Source organism: Alexandromys fortis, unplaced genomic scaffold (assembly GCF_014885135.2).
Source record: "Alexandromys fortis isolate MF-2015 unplaced genomic scaffold, M_Fortis_MF-2015_v1.1 scaffold_22, whole genome shotgun sequence".
Taxonomy (NCBI): domain Eukaryota; kingdom Metazoa; phylum Chordata; class Mammalia; order Rodentia; family Cricetidae; genus Alexandromys; species Alexandromys fortis.
In genome coordinates, this window is record NW_026067900.1 from 31,598 (window position 1) to 49,050 (window position 17,453).

The 17,453-nt window shown below is 46.4% G+C and overlaps 1 protein-coding gene across 3 annotated transcripts in view; it reads right to left on the minus strand.

The window, feature by feature from the left end:
• Nucleotides 1-1,480: 1,480 nt before the first annotated feature.
• Nucleotides 1,481-17,453, minus strand: part of Snx1 (sorting nexin 1) — a 33,103-nt gene continuing 17,130 nt past the window's right edge. For all 3 annotated transcript variants that reach the window (XM_050125940.1, XM_050125949.1, XM_050125959.1), the window contains 11 exons: nt 16,295-16,338; nt 13,057-13,198; nt 11,511-11,589; nt 10,830-10,905; nt 8,486-8,599; nt 8,236-8,329; nt 6,649-6,854; nt 4,002-4,145; nt 2,873-2,953; nt 2,464-2,535; nt 1,481-1,915 (listed from right to left, as the gene is read on the minus strand). In XM_050125940.1, coding sequence (XP_049981897.1) covers nt 1,865-1,915; nt 2,464-2,535; nt 2,873-2,953; nt 4,002-4,145; nt 6,649-6,854; nt 8,236-8,329; nt 8,486-8,599; nt 10,830-10,905; nt 11,511-11,589; nt 13,057-13,198; nt 16,295-16,338 — 1,103 coding nt within the window. In that variant the 3' untranslated portion in view covers nt 1,481-1,864. The remainder of the gene's footprint in view (nt 1,916-2,463; nt 2,536-2,872; nt 2,954-4,001; nt 4,146-6,648; nt 6,855-8,235; nt 8,330-8,485; nt 8,600-10,829; nt 10,906-11,510; nt 11,590-13,056; nt 13,199-16,294; nt 16,339-17,453) is intronic.

The window sequence follows — 17,453 nt, forward strand, 5'->3', positions numbered from 1 at the left end:
GGGGATAACTGGTCATGACAGCAACTCTCAAACGACTCAGAAAATACATGTAAATACTTCAGATTAAATGGGTCAGATATGTTGGTGCACATGTATCCTAGCACGTGGGAGGCTCAGGGAGGAGAATCAGGTGTCTAAGAGCAAGCTTGGCTACCCAACAAATTCAAAACCAGCGTGAGCTGCATGAGAGTCTGACTCAAACAAAAACAGACAAACCAGCAAGTGGGGTAAAATGTCAACAATGGGAATCTTCATAAAGAATATACAAGTTCTTTTTGAAATTATATTAACAGTTACCCAATATTTCCTTCCTCAACCAAGACCCAGCAGGGAGTGTTGAATCTGAGTTGCAGTACTCCATGGAAGTCTGTTTGTTTTGTTTGTTTTAGACGGCGTCTCGGCTCACTGTGTAGAGTAGGCTGGTTTTGAACTTAAGAGTGTTAGATATCTTTACCACACCCAGTCTCCATGGAAGCTATATAAAGAGGTGGAGGGAAAATGCTTGTGACATTCCTGATGTTGAATGGTAAAGGCAGGATACAAAATACTTGGTGCACAGTCATCGGCTGCAGCACTAGCACCTCCCCTGGTGCCGGTGTTAAAGCAAACAGGAAGCAGTGTTCCCGAGCCTTAGCCACCCACCTTGTCCCAGCAGCAAGTCCTGGAGCCTCTGGGAAGGGGGACATCTGTGGAGGTTGGGAGGCTGGATAGTAGGATTCCTACAGCAGCCGTTCTGCTCTTTTTTCTCACTGAGGGGCCTCCAGCTCCTTTCTAGCTGGTGCCACTGAGGCAGCTGCAGGAGGGCCCCGGCAATGACTGGTCTGAGACCTGAGCGAGCGAGCACCCTCACACACGAGGGTCGGGGACGGCTCTCTCCAAGGTAAATGGAGAAAGCTTCTCTGATCCCAGGTACATCGGGAAAGCTTCTCTGAACTTTGAAAGGCTTGGGTGCTCTGGGATTACCCTGTCTCAGGATTAAAGCAGCCAGCCCTTATCACCTTATTCAGTCTGAGGGTGGCACAGCTTTCTTTTGGGCAGTGCTAGGGACTGGACCCACACCCTTCACAAGCTGACAAGTACTGGCTCAGCAGCTGCTGAACACACCCCTCCCCCCAGCATGAGGACAGGTTTAGATAGGATTAGAACATAGGATAGGCCAGACAGCTTCAGGCCTAGGGAGGCAGGGTTAGAAGACCAAGGGCCTCCTTCATAGAACAGACTTTAGCTTCTTAAGACAAGCGTGCCTTAAAGCTCCCTCCTACAGAAATAGGAAAAGACTCAAGTGGACTAAGACACTCTGAGCTGGGAGTTGAGGCCGGTAGGCAAGGAACTCCAGTCCCACAGGAAGGCAGCAAAGGCCATGTGAGTGTCTGTGAGTGAACCTACTACCCAGCCACGCTGGGTTAAAAGTGCTCTAGACCTCCTTCTGACTGCTTCCCAGCAGAAAGGAAAAAGTGCAACCACGCTGAGTCCTGTGACCTGATTTTCAAATATTTTATTACATAATCTTTCATGGCACCATCAGGAGTAACAGAAAACGTTATTCCCAGTTCCTAAACCACAGCCTGAAAAATATACATTTGTATTTATATATTTATATCAACACTCCACCCCTAACCTATAATTCCACCACCTATTGTAGGTCTTTTGCTTAAAGCAGGAAACTATTCTCTTAGGTAAGAAAATATATGTGGAAGCTAAATGAAATATTGGTTAGAGTAACTGGGAAGAGTTCGTTTGTGGGGCAGAGTGGAAGAGTTAAGTCCAGCCAAGGCAGGGTGCATCAGTCGGGGTCCATGGAGGGGGGGAGGACAGAATATAAAAAGGCAGCGTCACACAGGTGGGCTCTGGTATCCGTGGTCCCTCAGGAGATGGCCTTCGCTTCAGGAAGGAAGGCTTCCCAGTATTTTGCCAGCTGCAAAGAAGTGGGGAGACAGTAAGCAAGTTCCCCCGTCTAGTGGCAGAGCCTGAGCTAGCCTAGGAGGAAAACCAGTTCAGAGCAATGGCATGCCCCGTGCACCAGCCACCCAGAAGGAAGGCCTGTGGGGCAGATGCAGCTACACTGTGCCTCCTCCCTCTAGACTTAAGAAGCCATCAGTTTCTGTGCCGAGTCCAAAGGCAATCTCTGAAGACCGCAGCTCTGTTTGCACCTCACGATGGTACCATTGTTCCACAGACGGATTAGTCTCAGAAACCAGAGTGGTAGATAGTACCACAGGGTGGGCATTGGAGCTATAGTTGCAGTGAGAGAAGAGATGGCCCATGGGTAAAGAGGGCAATGGAGATGTATCATCATGCTTAGCAAAGGGCCCTGACTGAGAAAGGGCCTGTTTGCAAATATCAACTGCAGCAGAGCCTCCTCCCTCAGAAGCATGACCCCACATCTAGTCACCAAAGCCATGGAGACAGCTGTCATTGGGACAGGCGATGGGGAGGGCTGTGCATAAGTACATACACACGTACCTGCTGCTGGGAATGCAGGAGTGTCTCCAGGTACTTGATCACGTGGTTTTTGAAGTCCTTGGATTTCTCTTTCTATAGGAAACAGATTCTACACTGACCCCCCAAACAGGTGTTCCTTCCCATTTTGGTGGGGTGGTGGGGTTTACTGCTGGCCAAGGTCAAGCACAGCCTTGGAAAGTAGAGCCAGCAGCTTCAAACAGCTGGGGTCTCCAGCCAAATGGCCTCTGCCACAGCTCGGCAAGCTTTCTTAAGAGGGCAGGGAGAGGGCGGTGGAGCGAAAGAACACACAGCAGCTACTGGCTTTGCGCTGGTCCAGCAGCAGACATTAAGACAGCCACCATGCCTCAGGAACTAGCACACAAGTGCAGACACAGCAGACACGGAGACGGCCGCTCAGATTCTATCTCACCTCAAATCGAATCACTTCTTTCCGGACAACTGTTGAGATCCTTTCAAAGTCCCTTTCATACTGAGTCACCCGAGACTCCCACTGGCAAGAGGAAAGAAAGGTTTGCTTATGGCCTGGGATACAGCTACAGGAGCAGAATTCTTGGCTAGTATGTATGAGAGAGAGAGAGAGAGACTGGATTCGAGATCCATTACCACAAGTAAAGATGATAGGGCGGGGCGGTGGTGGCACAAGCCTTTAACACTAGAACTTGGGAGGCAGAGGCAAGCTGATCTGAGTTTGAAGCCAGCCTGGTCTATAGAGTGGGTTCCAGGACAGCCAAGGCTACACAGAGAAATCCTATCTTGAAAACAAAGCAAAGCAAAACAAAACAAAAACCTGAAATTGGTGGTGCAGAATCATTTAACATCAGGTGCAATTCTACGGGAGAACTTAGCGGATCCTTCCGTCTGTCTGTCCCTTTGGGAAGGGTGAGACAGACATACAAGAGATTGTACACTGCATAGCACAGTCCAGGAGGCCACTGTGGGATGATTGGAAAGACAGCCATGTGCCTCAGCCAAGCCTGGTCTGTGGAAAACTCTAGTACCACAGGAGCCTCTGACTTAGGAACTCAAAAGCAGAGTCAAGAAAACATAATTTAGTTCTTGCCTGGTGTGTGGGGCATATCTGAGTCACCTTACGTGTGGGGCCTTTCAAAGATCCATGCAAGGAGCTAGGGCTACCTCAGGGTTTAAGAGCACTGGCTGCTCTCCCAGAGGATCCAGGTCCAAATCCCAACACCCACATGGTGGCTCACAAGTCCCAAGGTATCCAACACTCTCTTCTGTCCTTTTCAGGTACTAGGCAGGTACACTGCATAGACACACATGCAGGAAAACACCCAGAAACACACAAATTAAAAAAGATAGATAGATAGGGAGAGAGAGACAGAGAGATAGATAATGGGCGGGTAGCAGAGTGGTGGAGAGCCAGGCCTCAAGGCTGCTCTGAAGTTGTCTCAGAGACCTGCCCAGGAGCCCTGGCTCTTTAATTATCTCTTTTGACTGTTGTAGGCTCCCAAGCATCTGGTCAGGATGGGAGCAGTGTTCACAGAGGCACCCTGGGGTAACTCAGATGGGGAGCTCACCTCTGTAATCTCATCCTTAGCTTGCTGCAGTTTGTCAGGCTTGTTGGCCCACAGCAGCCGCGCCTCAGACTCCCGCTTCTTCTGCAGCGTGGCTTGCGCATCCTGCCAGCGCTGCCATGTCTTCATGCGCTGGTCGAAGGCAGCCTATGGGGGAGGGCAGTTGGGAGGAGGAGCACAGCCAGCTTTCTGGTAGCCCTGGCTGACTCTGCCTTAGAGGGAAGCTCTCCTAGCAGTTGTGCCAGGGAAGCACTGGCAAGGGTAGGTTCTGCAGCCACTGTTAGTGCCCAGCTGGGGCATTCAATGTCTAAAAGCACAAGCTTGGATCAGGCCCTTTTCAAGCTTCCAGTGGGCCAGTGCCATGCTACTCGGGGCTGGATGGCTGGGGGCACAGTGGGCAGCCTGATGTCTATACCTGACACTAATGAAGTTTCTAGACTGCCAATCTCAACCAAATCAGACCATGAGTCTATACACTTTCCCCAAGTCTGCCACATGCAAGGAGCTAAGAACACAGTGGGAGCTGAAACACAGTCCTGCTCTCAAGGAACACTTCTTCTGGAAAAGCCATCATTGTATTAGGATTACAGCAGATGTTCACACAAACGCAGAGTCCTGGGGAGACAAGCAGGTGCTGAAACCTGAAGCGAGGGACCATGCACAGCTCTGGAGCTGTGAGCCAAGAAGCCGCCTTTCAACTGACACCAATGGCACACTTCCTTTTGAGACAAGGTCTCAGGTAGCAGGGCAGGCCCAGTCTCATTACATAGCTGAGGAAGACACTGAACTCCTGAGCCTTGTGCCTCAGTCTCAAGTGCTGGCATGAGTCACCATGCTGGCAGCTTAAGGATTCTTTACATAAACACTTAAAATGGTCACATGACCTACTTACTTGCCTTCCTCTCACCCACACGTGTCACTTGCCTGCTCTAGGCTATCAAGGCCTGCGAGAAGCTCTCCAAAAGTCATTATTGGCTTCCTGTTTCTAGTCTTTTAAACAGAATTAGCATTTTCAGAGAAGCTCAGTTGTTGGCCTAACCATCTCCCATCCCACCTATATGCTATGGGCTTCCAAAGGCAGTCCGCATAAAAGAGTATGCCAGGGCCCGTCTCCTAACCCTGTTTATACACTCCCCATTCCCTACAAGGGTTCCCTGCATGTCTCCTAGGCTTCCTCAGCTCACACCTGGGCCAAAACATCAGCCCTAGTGAATGCAGAGTGCAGTGTTGCCAAATTCACCTTCCCCAGCCCTGCTGCAGCTACAGTTTCTTTTGTTTCTCAAGACAGGCTTCACTCTGTATCCAGTGAACTCACTATGTAGCACAGGCTGGCCTGGAATTTTACCATGATCTTCTTGCCTCAGCCTCCCAACTGCTGGGATTACAGGCATGTGTTCCCACATCTGGCTCGTGAAATCAATGTTGAAAGTTCAAGTAAACGGTGACTCCATATCTGAGAAAGGCTTTCAGCCTATCCCACGGCTCTAAGAGGGGTTCAGGGAAGGACACAAAAGAAACCTTTGCTCATTTCTCCATTCCCACCGTTAGCTCACAACAGGAGGGTGCATAGGTTCTCTGAGAAAAGACCTGCTCATAGTTCTACATTCTCAAGTTCTGCCCCAGCCCATGGAGAACCAGGCTTGCCTTCTCTACCCTGTTCACACCGGCTTACCCTGGAGGCATATCCAAAAGCTGTGCTCTCTTGGGAATCCCTGGCCCCCAAAACAATGCTCCTCATAGAACGCTTTCCTCAGACAGCCCTTCCCCAGGATGGCTCTCCAGCCCGAGTAGTCTAACTGGTTCTAAGAATCCCACAGCGGGTCCTTTTCAAGCTTATCTCTCTGGAGTTAGCAGCAACCAAGGAGCAGGACAAGGAGCAGGTCGTAGGCTTCTACATTTGGCAGCTGTGACCGCAAGGAAGTGAGAACCCAGTGGGCAGCTCCACAGTGGGAGATGTGCTGAGGATGAGGAGTAGGCTGCGGGCTCATGCACCCTGATACCGTGCAGAATCAGGTCCTAACAGTGCAGGGCCAGGCTCCTCTAGGTTTCTTCCTCCATCAGGGAGGCCATGCAAAGAGCTAAGACTGCCCAGTCAAGCTTCTTTAACTGATCTGAGAGCTCTGGAAACAGACACCCTGGTCATCAAGAGAAGTGAGGTATTTGACCCGAAGGGCAGCGTGCAGTGTTGCCACCAGTGAGGTCAGCACAGCACAAGGAGGGCTCTGGTGGCAAGCTCTCTCAGCACCTGGGCCACACTCCTCCATGCAACTCCAAGCCAGTTCTGTGTCATTACCTGACTGGTCACACTGGAAGGACAAGTGGAAGCCAGCAAGAGCTCTTATCAGGGCAAAGACCAAAGGACTGAAGAGTCACTCACTGCTCCAGGGGCCAAGCAGCAGTCTGTAATAAGCCTTGCTTGGAGAAAGGTGCGCGGAGAATACTGCCTGTCCTCAACATTAAGGAGGCCTAATTTAAGAGTGGGCTGCTGTGGGCCTCAGAATAACAGGAGGTAACTGACTAGTTTAAGTGATTGCTGGGGTCTACAGGGTCCTTGTAACAGGGGTTACAATCACTCCTAAGCTAAAGTGGGATAAACTTTTCTTAGGAAGTGGAGAGCAGGTGACACCTGGGGCAAGGAAGTGAGGCTTACTCGGACAGTGGCCAGGAGGCGAATGTAGTCACTTAGGAGTTCAGCAAGGAGGAAGAAGTCGTTGTTGGCCTGTTCCTGGTGGAGCTGCTCGATCTTCTCTTCCACCTCAGCCAGCTGGGAGAGAGCTCGTGACAGGGCCGTGTTGTCCTCAGAGCTCCCGAGCATGGCAAGACTCTTGGCAAACTGGGCTGTGTTCAGAGCTAGCTCTGGAAGGAAGCAAAGATAGCAGAGGCCTCTGATCTCTCAGGAAAGAGACAAGAGGATCCTGTGAAGCATATCCTGGCAATTCTGGCCCCTGTGTGTCTGACAGCTGAGCGTCCTGTGCCCAGTCACCCAACTCAGTGAAGGAAAAGTGGCCTGAGTTGGTCACAGGACTGGGAGGGAACATTCCTGCTGTCCAACGTGTGACTAGGTCTGGCCACCTGAAGGCTGCAGCTCCAGCACCCTGGAGAGCCAGCTATTCGTTCATGAAGGAGGTCAAGGGAAGGAATGGCTCTGGGGTTTAAGCTCATGAACTGCCTATATGCACCACACATCCACACACATCCACACGCATACACACAAACATACATACACAGACACACACATACACACAGCCACACATACACACACAGCCACACATACACACAGACATACATACACAGACACACACATACACAGACACACACACACATCGCCACACATACACACAGACATACATACATAGACACAGACAGACAGATATACACAGACACACACATACACAATCACATGCATAAACACATACATACATACACACACACATGCATACACACAGATATACATACAGACACACAAACACACACACCCAGACCCTTTCGCTTTTTTTTTTTTTCTTTTTTCAAGACAGGGTTTCTCTGTGTAACAGCCCTAGCTGTTCTGGAACTCGCTCTTGTAGACCAGGCTGGCCTCCACCTGCCTCTGCCTCCCAAGTGCTGGGATTAAAGGTGTGTGCCACCACCACCCGGCAACTCTCACTTTTTAGAGCAGAGCAAACTTTCTGTACAGGGCCAGTCAATACCTCAGGCTCTGCAGGTCTCACAGTCCCTGTAACCATACTCTTTTTCTTTCTATTCTCATGGTGGGAGGGTCCAAATCTGTCCTCTCAGCCACGCCATGGCTTGTCAGCCCTTACGCTGCCTTCATGCTAATGGTCTTTTAGATTTCTTGTTACCAGTATGTTTAGAACACAGAAAGAAAGTAGTTCCCAGTGAAGCAAAGCTCACTCGAGGAAGGGGAGAAAGAAGATACAGATGGCTTCCCTGTGTTTACACCTTGCTAGCATGACCATGTAACAAAAGCACTATTATTTCAGACGCAAGTCACCAACTCCCATCAACAAGAGCAGATGTCTCTAGGCAGGCTCCCTCCACTCACTGCCCATAGTGCTTTGAGTCATGTTCCTTGCCAGGAGATCAGGGCAGAGCGTGTTTATCAGAACATCAAGCAAAAGGTGGGCTGAGAATTTCACCTTGGACGGCTGAGCATTGGGAACACGATGCCTCTCATCTCCAGCCCGCTACAGACACTGCTGTCCCCTGTCCAGGGGGTTTCTGAGCCAGTGGTTACCTTTCCTGTGGTTGACTAGAGTCTCTACCACAGCATGCAGCTTCCGTAGGCGCTGCTCCTCGCATTCCACCTCTTGGAGCTTTTCCTCGAACCACTGAAAACACACAAGCCCAGAGCTGGGTTAAAAATGTTTCATAAAGTGCAGGGAGCAGCTTTTCTTCAGGGGCTATTTTTGTTCTTTCAATTGAAAGGAAAACCATCTCAGAAATATCAGGACTTCTCAGGGCATCTGAGGGGCATAGCTACTCACAATGTCCGACTCATTCATCTTGATGGTCATCTTGCTGACTGCGTCTGTAGCTTTGTTGAACATCTTAAGGAGACCAGCACCACTCAAAGCCTGTGTACCCACGGCACGTGGCAGCTACAAGACCAAGAAGGCGGGGATGGCAAGTTATCTGCTGCCCCTATTTTAGGTTCAGAAGAATTAGTATCCATCAGATGGCATGCCCAAAACGTGTCAAACAAGTTATTCGAACTGTAGATTCTTGTATTCTAAAGAAGTTATAGCAATCTAATGTGCAGAAACAAAAATCAAAGCCCCATGGCAGAAAGATCAATAAGAATTTCAGCTTTTAATGTTATTCATAGAAAGAAAGCAGACGGAGAGTGTTGCATGGCTAGGCAACCTCACAGCGGGACTGTCTGCCCATCCAGGTGTGAGCTACTTAAATACTAAGCATTACTTTATTTTATTATTATTACTTTGCTTTGTTTTGTCTTTTGTTTTTGAGACAGGGTTTCTCTGTGTATCCCTGGCTATCCTGGAACTTGCTCTGTAGACCAGGCTGGCCTCAAACACAGAGAGATCCACCTGTGTCTGCTTCCTGAGTGCTGGGATTAAAGGCATGCACCACCACTGCCTGGCCCTTTATTTTGTAACATTTTAAAATGATTTTGTGTGTGTATGCATGTGCAAGAGCACACCTACGAGGTCAAAGGACAACTCTGTGGAGTCAGTTTTCTCCTTTCACCTCTGCATAGACCTAACTCAGGTCTTCAGGAATCCAGGGCAAGCACTTTTCCTGGCAGAACACTGAATTCCTTTGTTAAAGTAAAAGGATCCTGCAGGGTGTGGTGGCATATGCTCTTGTAGAGAAACCTTTAGATTAGCACGCTCTGCAAGAAGGGGACTCACAACTTTGAGAGTTTCCACAGTGAAGCAAAGTACAAGATAGGGGCATATTCTTTTTTTGTTTTCTTGAAACAGGTTTCTCTCTGTAACAGCCCAGGCTGTCCTGGAACTCCTTTGGTAGACCAGACTGGCCTCAAACTCACTGAGATCTGATGCCTCTGCCTCCCCAGTGCTGGGATTAAAGGCATGCACCACACCGCCTGCCTGGTGGGCATATTCTGCATGCAGCCACTTTTACACAGTAAAACTGTGTTACAAAATCAGTTTCTTAAGTGGCTTAGGTGTTCAGGATGTCATTCAGTACTTCTTAAATTGAGGCCCTCTGCTCCAGAGCACATTTGACAGTATCTGAAAGAGAGTGTGGTTGTTCCAGATGGGGAGAGAGTGCTGCTGGCATCCAGCGCGCAGACATGTTCCTCATTGTAATAAACATTTTGCAGCACAGGACAGCTCAAAGGTCTTCAAAGACAGACGCTGCTCTGGATTATCAAGTGAGCAAGAATAGATTAGAAAATATCCTGAGGGGGTCTGGAGAGATGGCTCAGTGGTTAAGAGCACAGGCTGCCCTCTCAGAGGTCCTGAGTTCAATTCCCAGCAACCACATGGTGGCTCACAACCATTTGTAATGAGACTTCTGGCTTGCAGGCATACATGCAGGTAGAACACTATATATAGTAAGTAAGTAAGTAAGTAAATAAATAAATCTTAAAAAAAAAAAAAAAGAACTATCCAGAGGTAGAATTAAAGGACTTCAGGCTTTGACATTATTTTCAACAACAAAAAAGTCATTTTGAAGGGGAAAAATCTCATTACAATAATCCCATTTTATTATAGTAACATTTTTTTTTAAATTAAAAACAAAAACATAATGACAGTCTCGTCATCTCAGTTTTCTAAGATCATGTTATTTTCCTCTGGTCATGTGACTTCTGCTTTAGAGTGTGCTTGCTATTTGATGTTTCCATATACCCGTCTTTCTTTACACTTTCTGTTTGTGGTCAAAAGAGTTTGCTGTGTGGATATATTTTATGTAGTTCTTCAGTTATTTGTGACTGCAGTGTCTCCAATTTTTCACAATCATGAATAGCCTATGCATAGTCTATAAAAAACAAACCAACCCTGTCTACTTCAATCAACCCTTTCACTATACAGCAGTTCTGTGTCTGTGGTGGCGGGATTCTAACTAATGCCTCTCAGGTTCCTAGCACAGACACATTCAGTGTGAATCCATCAGTGACCTATGCAAGCCAAGGCCCTGCCACACAGCACTGTTTCCTACAAGATTCAGTGAGATCACCGTTTGATACCAGTAGCGCTCTTTTCTTTTGGAGCAGTGGAAATTCTTGTCCCTTTTGGCGGACAAACTCACTGGCTACAGCGTTTTCTTTGTCAAATGAACCTGTTTCATTTCACTAAGGGTAGACAGGGACAATGAAGTTGAACTTTGTATAATACGAACCTCTTCCTTTTCCAAAAACTCCCTGACGTCTGGGTCTTGTAACATGGTAGGATGATTCACAATTCTTTGAAGGTACCTGATGGGTAAAAATCATCAGCAGGTTAGGTTTGGGGTGTCACACAGTGCTGGTCTGGACCTGTGTCTTTTACTATTTAAAATGTCCTCAGATAAGGCATGTAAGCAAATTCCTGTTTGTAACTATTCAAAACTTCATTTGGGGGCTGGAGAGATAGTTCAGTAGTTAAGAGCACTGACGTTTTTTCCAGAGGACCCCAGTTCAATTCCCAGCACCCACTGGGTGGCTCATATCTGGCTGTAACTACAGATCCAGGGGACTGGATACCCTTACACGAGCATACACATAGGCAAAACACCAGTGCACATAAAAATTATAAATACTAAAAACAAACAAAACACTTCACATTCTTCACATTTCCAAAAGTAGCCAACTGACTCATCAGAAAGACTCTGGAACCATCCCTGGCTGGTGCCAGAAGGAAATGTGACTGTCTGTCAGGAGGGGGAGGAAAGAGACGTCTTATGAATGAGGTGGGAAGGTGGGACTTGGGAAAAGCCATCAGGAACAGGAAGGAGAGGCTGTAATTCACCTCAGCTATGTCCACTGATGCAGCGAACCTCACCACTCTACAGTGACCCACCATAGGGTTGGCAGGCACTTACCTTTCCAAAGCAGCCCTCCTTTTTTCAAGAAATTCTGCAGAGGAAGAATCTTCCTTTCCAACTTTCACTTTTGTCATTCCTAGGATGGAATTTAAGAAACAAAATAACCATAAACAGTAAAAAAGGACAAATCTATGTCTTATAAAGAGTCATTTGAGCTAGGCGGTGGGGGCACACGACTTTAATCCCAGCACTCTAGGAGGCAGAAGCAGGAGGATTTCTGTGACTGTGAGACTAGCCTGGTCTACAAGAGCTAGTTCCAGGACAGGCTCCATTTGAAGGAAGGCAGCAAAGACAACTCAATACACCACCATCTAAGGATATTTCTAGGTTAAAAGCAGGAGTGGAGCAAAAGTTCTTTACTAATTAAGTTTTGCACATGCTAGAGGCTATAACTATGGGATTTAGATTGTATATTGTCATTTTTTTTAATGTGCATTGGGGTAAAGGTGTCAGATCCCCTGGAATTGGGTCTTCAGACAGTTGTAAGCTGCTACGTGGGTGCTGGGAATTGAACCTGGGTCCACTGGAAGAGCAGTCAGTGCTCTTAACCACTCAACCATCTATCCAGCACTCCCCTCCCCTTTTTTTTAAGAAAAAAAAAAAAGGCACGTGTGGTGTCACATACAAGGAGATCTCTGTGAGTTCCAGGCCAGCCTGTTCTTCTACACACTGAGTTCCAGGCCATCTAGGGCCACATAGTGAGACCCTTTTTCAAAAAAAGTGGGGGAGGGTCTGGAGTGATGGCTCAGTGGTTATGAGTACTGTCTGCTCTTCCGAAGCATGCAGGTCTGAGTTCTAGCACCCACAGAATGGCTCACAACTCCAGTTCCAAGGGATCTGACAGCCTCTTCTGTCCTACTCAGGCACTCACATACTTGGTGCATATTCATACATGTATGCAGGCAAAACCCCATATATATAAAATTAAAAATAAAATAATAAAACCCTGTCTCAAAAATCAAACAAAAAATAATAAAAAAAATGTTCTGAGATTCTTAGTATAGATCAACAATCACTTGATGGCAGTAAGAAGGCTCCTCCCCTAGTCCACAAAGCAATTTCAATCTGGAGAGAAGAACAATTGTTAACAGTCCTGATGTAACTCAGTGGTAGAGTGTTTACCTAATGCATGCCTGCAATTCTAGCACTCACGAGTCTGAGGCAGAAAGATCAAGGGATGGATGAAGACCTTCCAGGTCTATACAGTGAGTTTGAGGCCTGCATGGGGGATAATAAGACTGTTTCAAAAGGGAACAAAGTGCTACAAAGCTGAAGGCTTGACACTAGAGGACGTGTAAAAATAGCTGCCCATTTCTCTATTCCCCAAAATACTCAGGCCGGGCGGTGGTGGCGCACGCCTTTAATCCCAGCACTCGGGAGGCAGAGGCAGGTGGATCTCTGTGAGTTCGAGACCAGCCTGGTCTACAGAGCTAGTGCCAGGACAGGCTCCAAAACCACAGAGAAACCCTGTCTCGAAAAACCAAAAAANNAAAAAAAAAAAAAAAAAAAAAATACTCAAGTGGATTCAGAACCACAGGCTTACCTATGAGGCTCTTCTCAGGTGGAGGTGGGACGATGAACCCATTCTGAGAGTGTTTCTCTGAAAGCTTCTCATAGAGACCCAGAAAGTCACTGAATCTTCTTTTTACTGCAAACTGCTTACTTCTGAACATTGGTAAGCTCGTCTTGGGAGATGGAAAAAAAAAAATCACAAGGCAATTTCATTCCAAATCCAGGAGTGAATATCTATCCTGCTAACATCAAAGGTAACAGATTTCCCAGATCCCTGACTTTTAGACACCTAGAAAACAACTATGTCCAAGACAGGCTCTTAAACACCAAGCTATAGTCTTTTTTTTTTTTTTTTTTCAGTCTGAGAATCTAAGAAACCCTACTTAGGTTGGGCAGTGGTGGTGCATGCCTTTAATCCCAGCACTCAAGAGGCAGAGGCAGATGGATCTCTGAATTCAAGGCCAGCATGTGAGTTCCAGGACAGGCTCCAAAGTTACAGAGAAACCCCATCTCGAGAAAAAGAAAAAGAAAAGAAACCCTACTTAGAGTAATGATTTGAATAAAATAAGAAAATATAGGATTGAGACTTGGTGGGGGTGGCTCAATGGATAAGCACAGGGAACAGTTTGAATCCTCAGTGTCCACAAAAACGTTGGGCATGGCTGAGTATGGTGGTGTATACTTTTAATCTCAGCTCACAAGAGGCAGAGGCAGAGGCAGAGGCAGAAGGATCTCCTGAGTTCAAAGCCATTCTGGTCTACACACCCAGCTCCAGGATAGCCAGGACTGACAGAGAAACTCTGTCCCCCCAAAAAACAAACCAAACCAAGCCAAACCAACAACAACAACAACAAAACACAAAAGTTGTGCCTGGCTGTACCTCAGCACTGGGGAGGTGGGAATGGAGACAGGTGCCTTCTCGCCAACTAACTCTGCTAAAAGGCAAGGTTTTAGGCCAGTGAGAGACCCTGTCTAAGGCAGTTAAGACAGAGCAATAGACTAAGACACCCAGCATCTTTTTTTTTTTTTTTCAAGACAGGTTTTCTCTGTGTAGTTTTGTCATTGAACTGGTGCCTGTCATTGAACTCGCTCTGTAGACCAGGCTGGCCTCAAACTCACAGAGATCCACCTGCCTCTGCCTGGGATAAAAGTTTTTGCTCCTCCACCGCCTGGCTGATGACACCCAACATCTTATTGTACTTCCATATGAATACACATGAATATGCACACTTGGATATTCAGGTGTAGATGAGGCTATAAAGGCAACCAATAAAATTCAAATATAGCTTCATTCCTAGGTTAAGAACACTTGCTCTAGCCAGGCGGTAGTGGCACACACCTTTAGTATCAACACTCAGGAGGCAGAGGCCGGTGGATCTGTGAGTTCGAGGCCAGCCTGATCTACAGGGCAAATTCCAGGGCAGCTAGGGGTAGGTAGAGAGACACTGTCTCAAAAACAAAAAGAGCACTTGCTCTAATCAAAGAAACACTGACTTCTAGTTAAAAGAATTCTAACGGTCATCTGCAACCAACTTGGCCTTTATTGACTTAATTAAGGGTATCAGCTACTAAAATCAAAGTAGACAAACAAAACAAGACACACTGAGGGATGCTTCTAGGAAGAAATCAGATAAGATGTCTATAGATAGGGGTGGAGAGATGGCTCAGCAGTTAAGAGCACTGGCAGTTCTTCTAGAGGTCCTGAGTTCAATTCCTAGCCATCTATGAGATCTGGTGCCCTCTCCTGGTGTGCAGGATATATGCAAGCAGAACACTGTATACACAATAAATAAATATTAAACAAAAAGATGTCTGTAGATAATAACTCTAAAGTGTTGTGGGGTTTAGAGTCCATAGGAGAGCCAAGGAGTATTAGAGAGAAACATAAAGAAGTCTCCTGATAAAAGTTAAAAAAAAAAAAAAAAAGACTAGGGTGATGGCTCAGTGGTTAAGAGCACTGGCTGTTCTGAAGAATACAGGTTCAACTCCCAGCACCCACACTACATAGTGCATCACAATCATCTGTATGCAATCTAGTCCCAGGAGATCCGACACACACACAAAATCACTCATAAAACATTTTTTAATTAAAAAAAAAAAGTCAGGGTCAGGTGGTGGTGGCATGCGCCTTTAATTCCAGCACTCTGGAGGCAGAGGTAGGTGGATTTCTGTGAGTTCAAGGCCGGCCTGGTCTATAGAGCTAGTTCCAGGACAATTAGGGATGTTACACAGAGAAACACTGTCTCCAAAAAAAGGGGTGGGGCAGGAAAGCTAGGGAATACATTAGGAGACATAACTATATTCACCAGATGGGCAAAATTTACAGGGATTGGGTCCACCAGTTACCTCTGCCTCCTGAGTGTATATGCACTGCCCAGCTGCATATACATAGTTTTTGTTTCTTTGAAAAAGAGTCTCATTTTAAGTACTTCAGACTGTTCTCAGACTCCTGACCCTTCTGCTTCTGCCTCCCTAGTGCTGGGGTTACAGATGTGGTTCACCTTGCCTGCCCCAAGAACTGAAAAGTTTTAGACAGTTACTCTTCATCTGAGGCAATCCACTAAACTAGCTCCAGTCACACAGTTCCTGTGATGGGGTAAAAGTCAGATATGCTGTACATTTTAAACCTTGCAAAGTTTCATATTGAGATATTAGTTTTCTGGCTTTTCCAGCACTTGGGAGGCAGACAGGGGGATCTCAGTGAGTTCAAGGCCAGCCTGGTCTACAGAGAAGTTCCAGGACAGACTCCAAAGTTACAGAAAAACCCTATCTCAAAAAAAAAAAAAAAAAAAAGAAAAAAAAGAAAAGAAAAGAAAAGAAAAGAAAGAAGAAATGAAAAAGAAATACTAGCCTACTCTGGTGTACCTAGTTAAGATTATCAAGGGGGCTAGAGAAATGGCTCAGAGGTTAGGAGGTTAAGAGGCTGCTCTTCCAGAGGATCTGGGTTGAGTTCAGTTCCCAGTACCCAAATGGCAGGTTACAACCATCTGTAACTCCAGTTCCAAGGGGCTTTAATTTAACACTCTTTCTGACCTCTGTGGGCACCAGGCATGCACATGCATACATGCAGGCAAAACACTCATGCACATAAAATAAAATAAAGATTACCAAGGCACTGTAGACTTGCTATGGCTTGAGTAAATAGGAAAAGTTTATTGAAAAAAAAAAACCCAACCAAACAAAAAGATGCCCAGGAATAATCTAAATGTTAACCTATGTATGAGCAACCAGGTCTATTGAGGTGCATCAGCAATGTCACTGAAACTCACCTGTGTAGTGACTTTGTAGGCTACATAGGCATTCATACCGTCCCCTGTGGGAGAATAAGAATGGAGAGAATTATTCTTTTAACTAAAGAAAGAAAAGCTGATCCAGTAACATTTAACTAGACCATAGCTACAGAGCCTCTATTAGACCATAGCTACAGGAACCCTCTATTAGACAGGCTTGTTTCATTTCCAGGCTTTATATGTAATCCTAAAATCCAGTTTTTCCTGTGTCTTGGGGGTTGTGTGGCACACATGCCCCCACGGATGCTGGCTGGGCCCCAGTATGAGTTAGACAAGAGAGTCAGTCCCCTGTTCCAAAGCTAGGCTCCATTTATACCCTCCATAAAGCAGCACCGGCTACTGACAATTCACCAGTTGTTACCATGCCAGTATCTGGGCTGGTTATACACATCTGTCCAAAACCAAACAATTCTCTTGCTGTATAAAGCAGGAGAAAGAAACAACTGCTGTAAAAGGAAACAAGCAGTTCTGCCCTAAGCTAGCTCCAGGCTTGCTCTGCTCTTTCAGAGGTCCTACCACTGCTGCTGGAGACACTGATCTCTCTGATCCAGCACGTTCACTCAGAGCAAAGAGCCTGGCAGGAAGACACTTGGGCTGCCTGATGTCACAAAAATCTTCCTTTCCTGGAGGAATTATTTTTATGAAAAGGCCTTTGACTGTTAAATAATCCAGGATTCAAGCAACTGTTTTTCTCTGTGGCAGTGTCCTGACCTAGACCACTTAGGGAGATAAAGGCACTATTGACTTCCTAAGCCCCAAAAAGATATATATTGGAATCCAGATAAAACCCCAGCACTGGACCATGGGGTTTAGGGTTTTTTGTTTTGTTTTTTCTTTTTCCTTTTCTCTGATTCCTCCTCTTATGAACCAGGAAAGCCTTGGTCAACAATTCCCATTGCCTTTGCTTCTTATCTGATTCTGGAGTGAGGACCAGGAAGAAGAGGTAGAACAATTAGTACCATTTGTAATTTCTATTAAGGATTTTAGCAACTAAGCTTAAAATTAATGTGTTATGCAATATTTGTATCGTAGCTCTAGACTATCAGGCAAGAGATTCCTAGATATGTACTCAAAGCCCTGGTCCTTTTTTTACCTATACCACACTGTGCCTTAACAGGAACACTACTTTCTTTTTGGT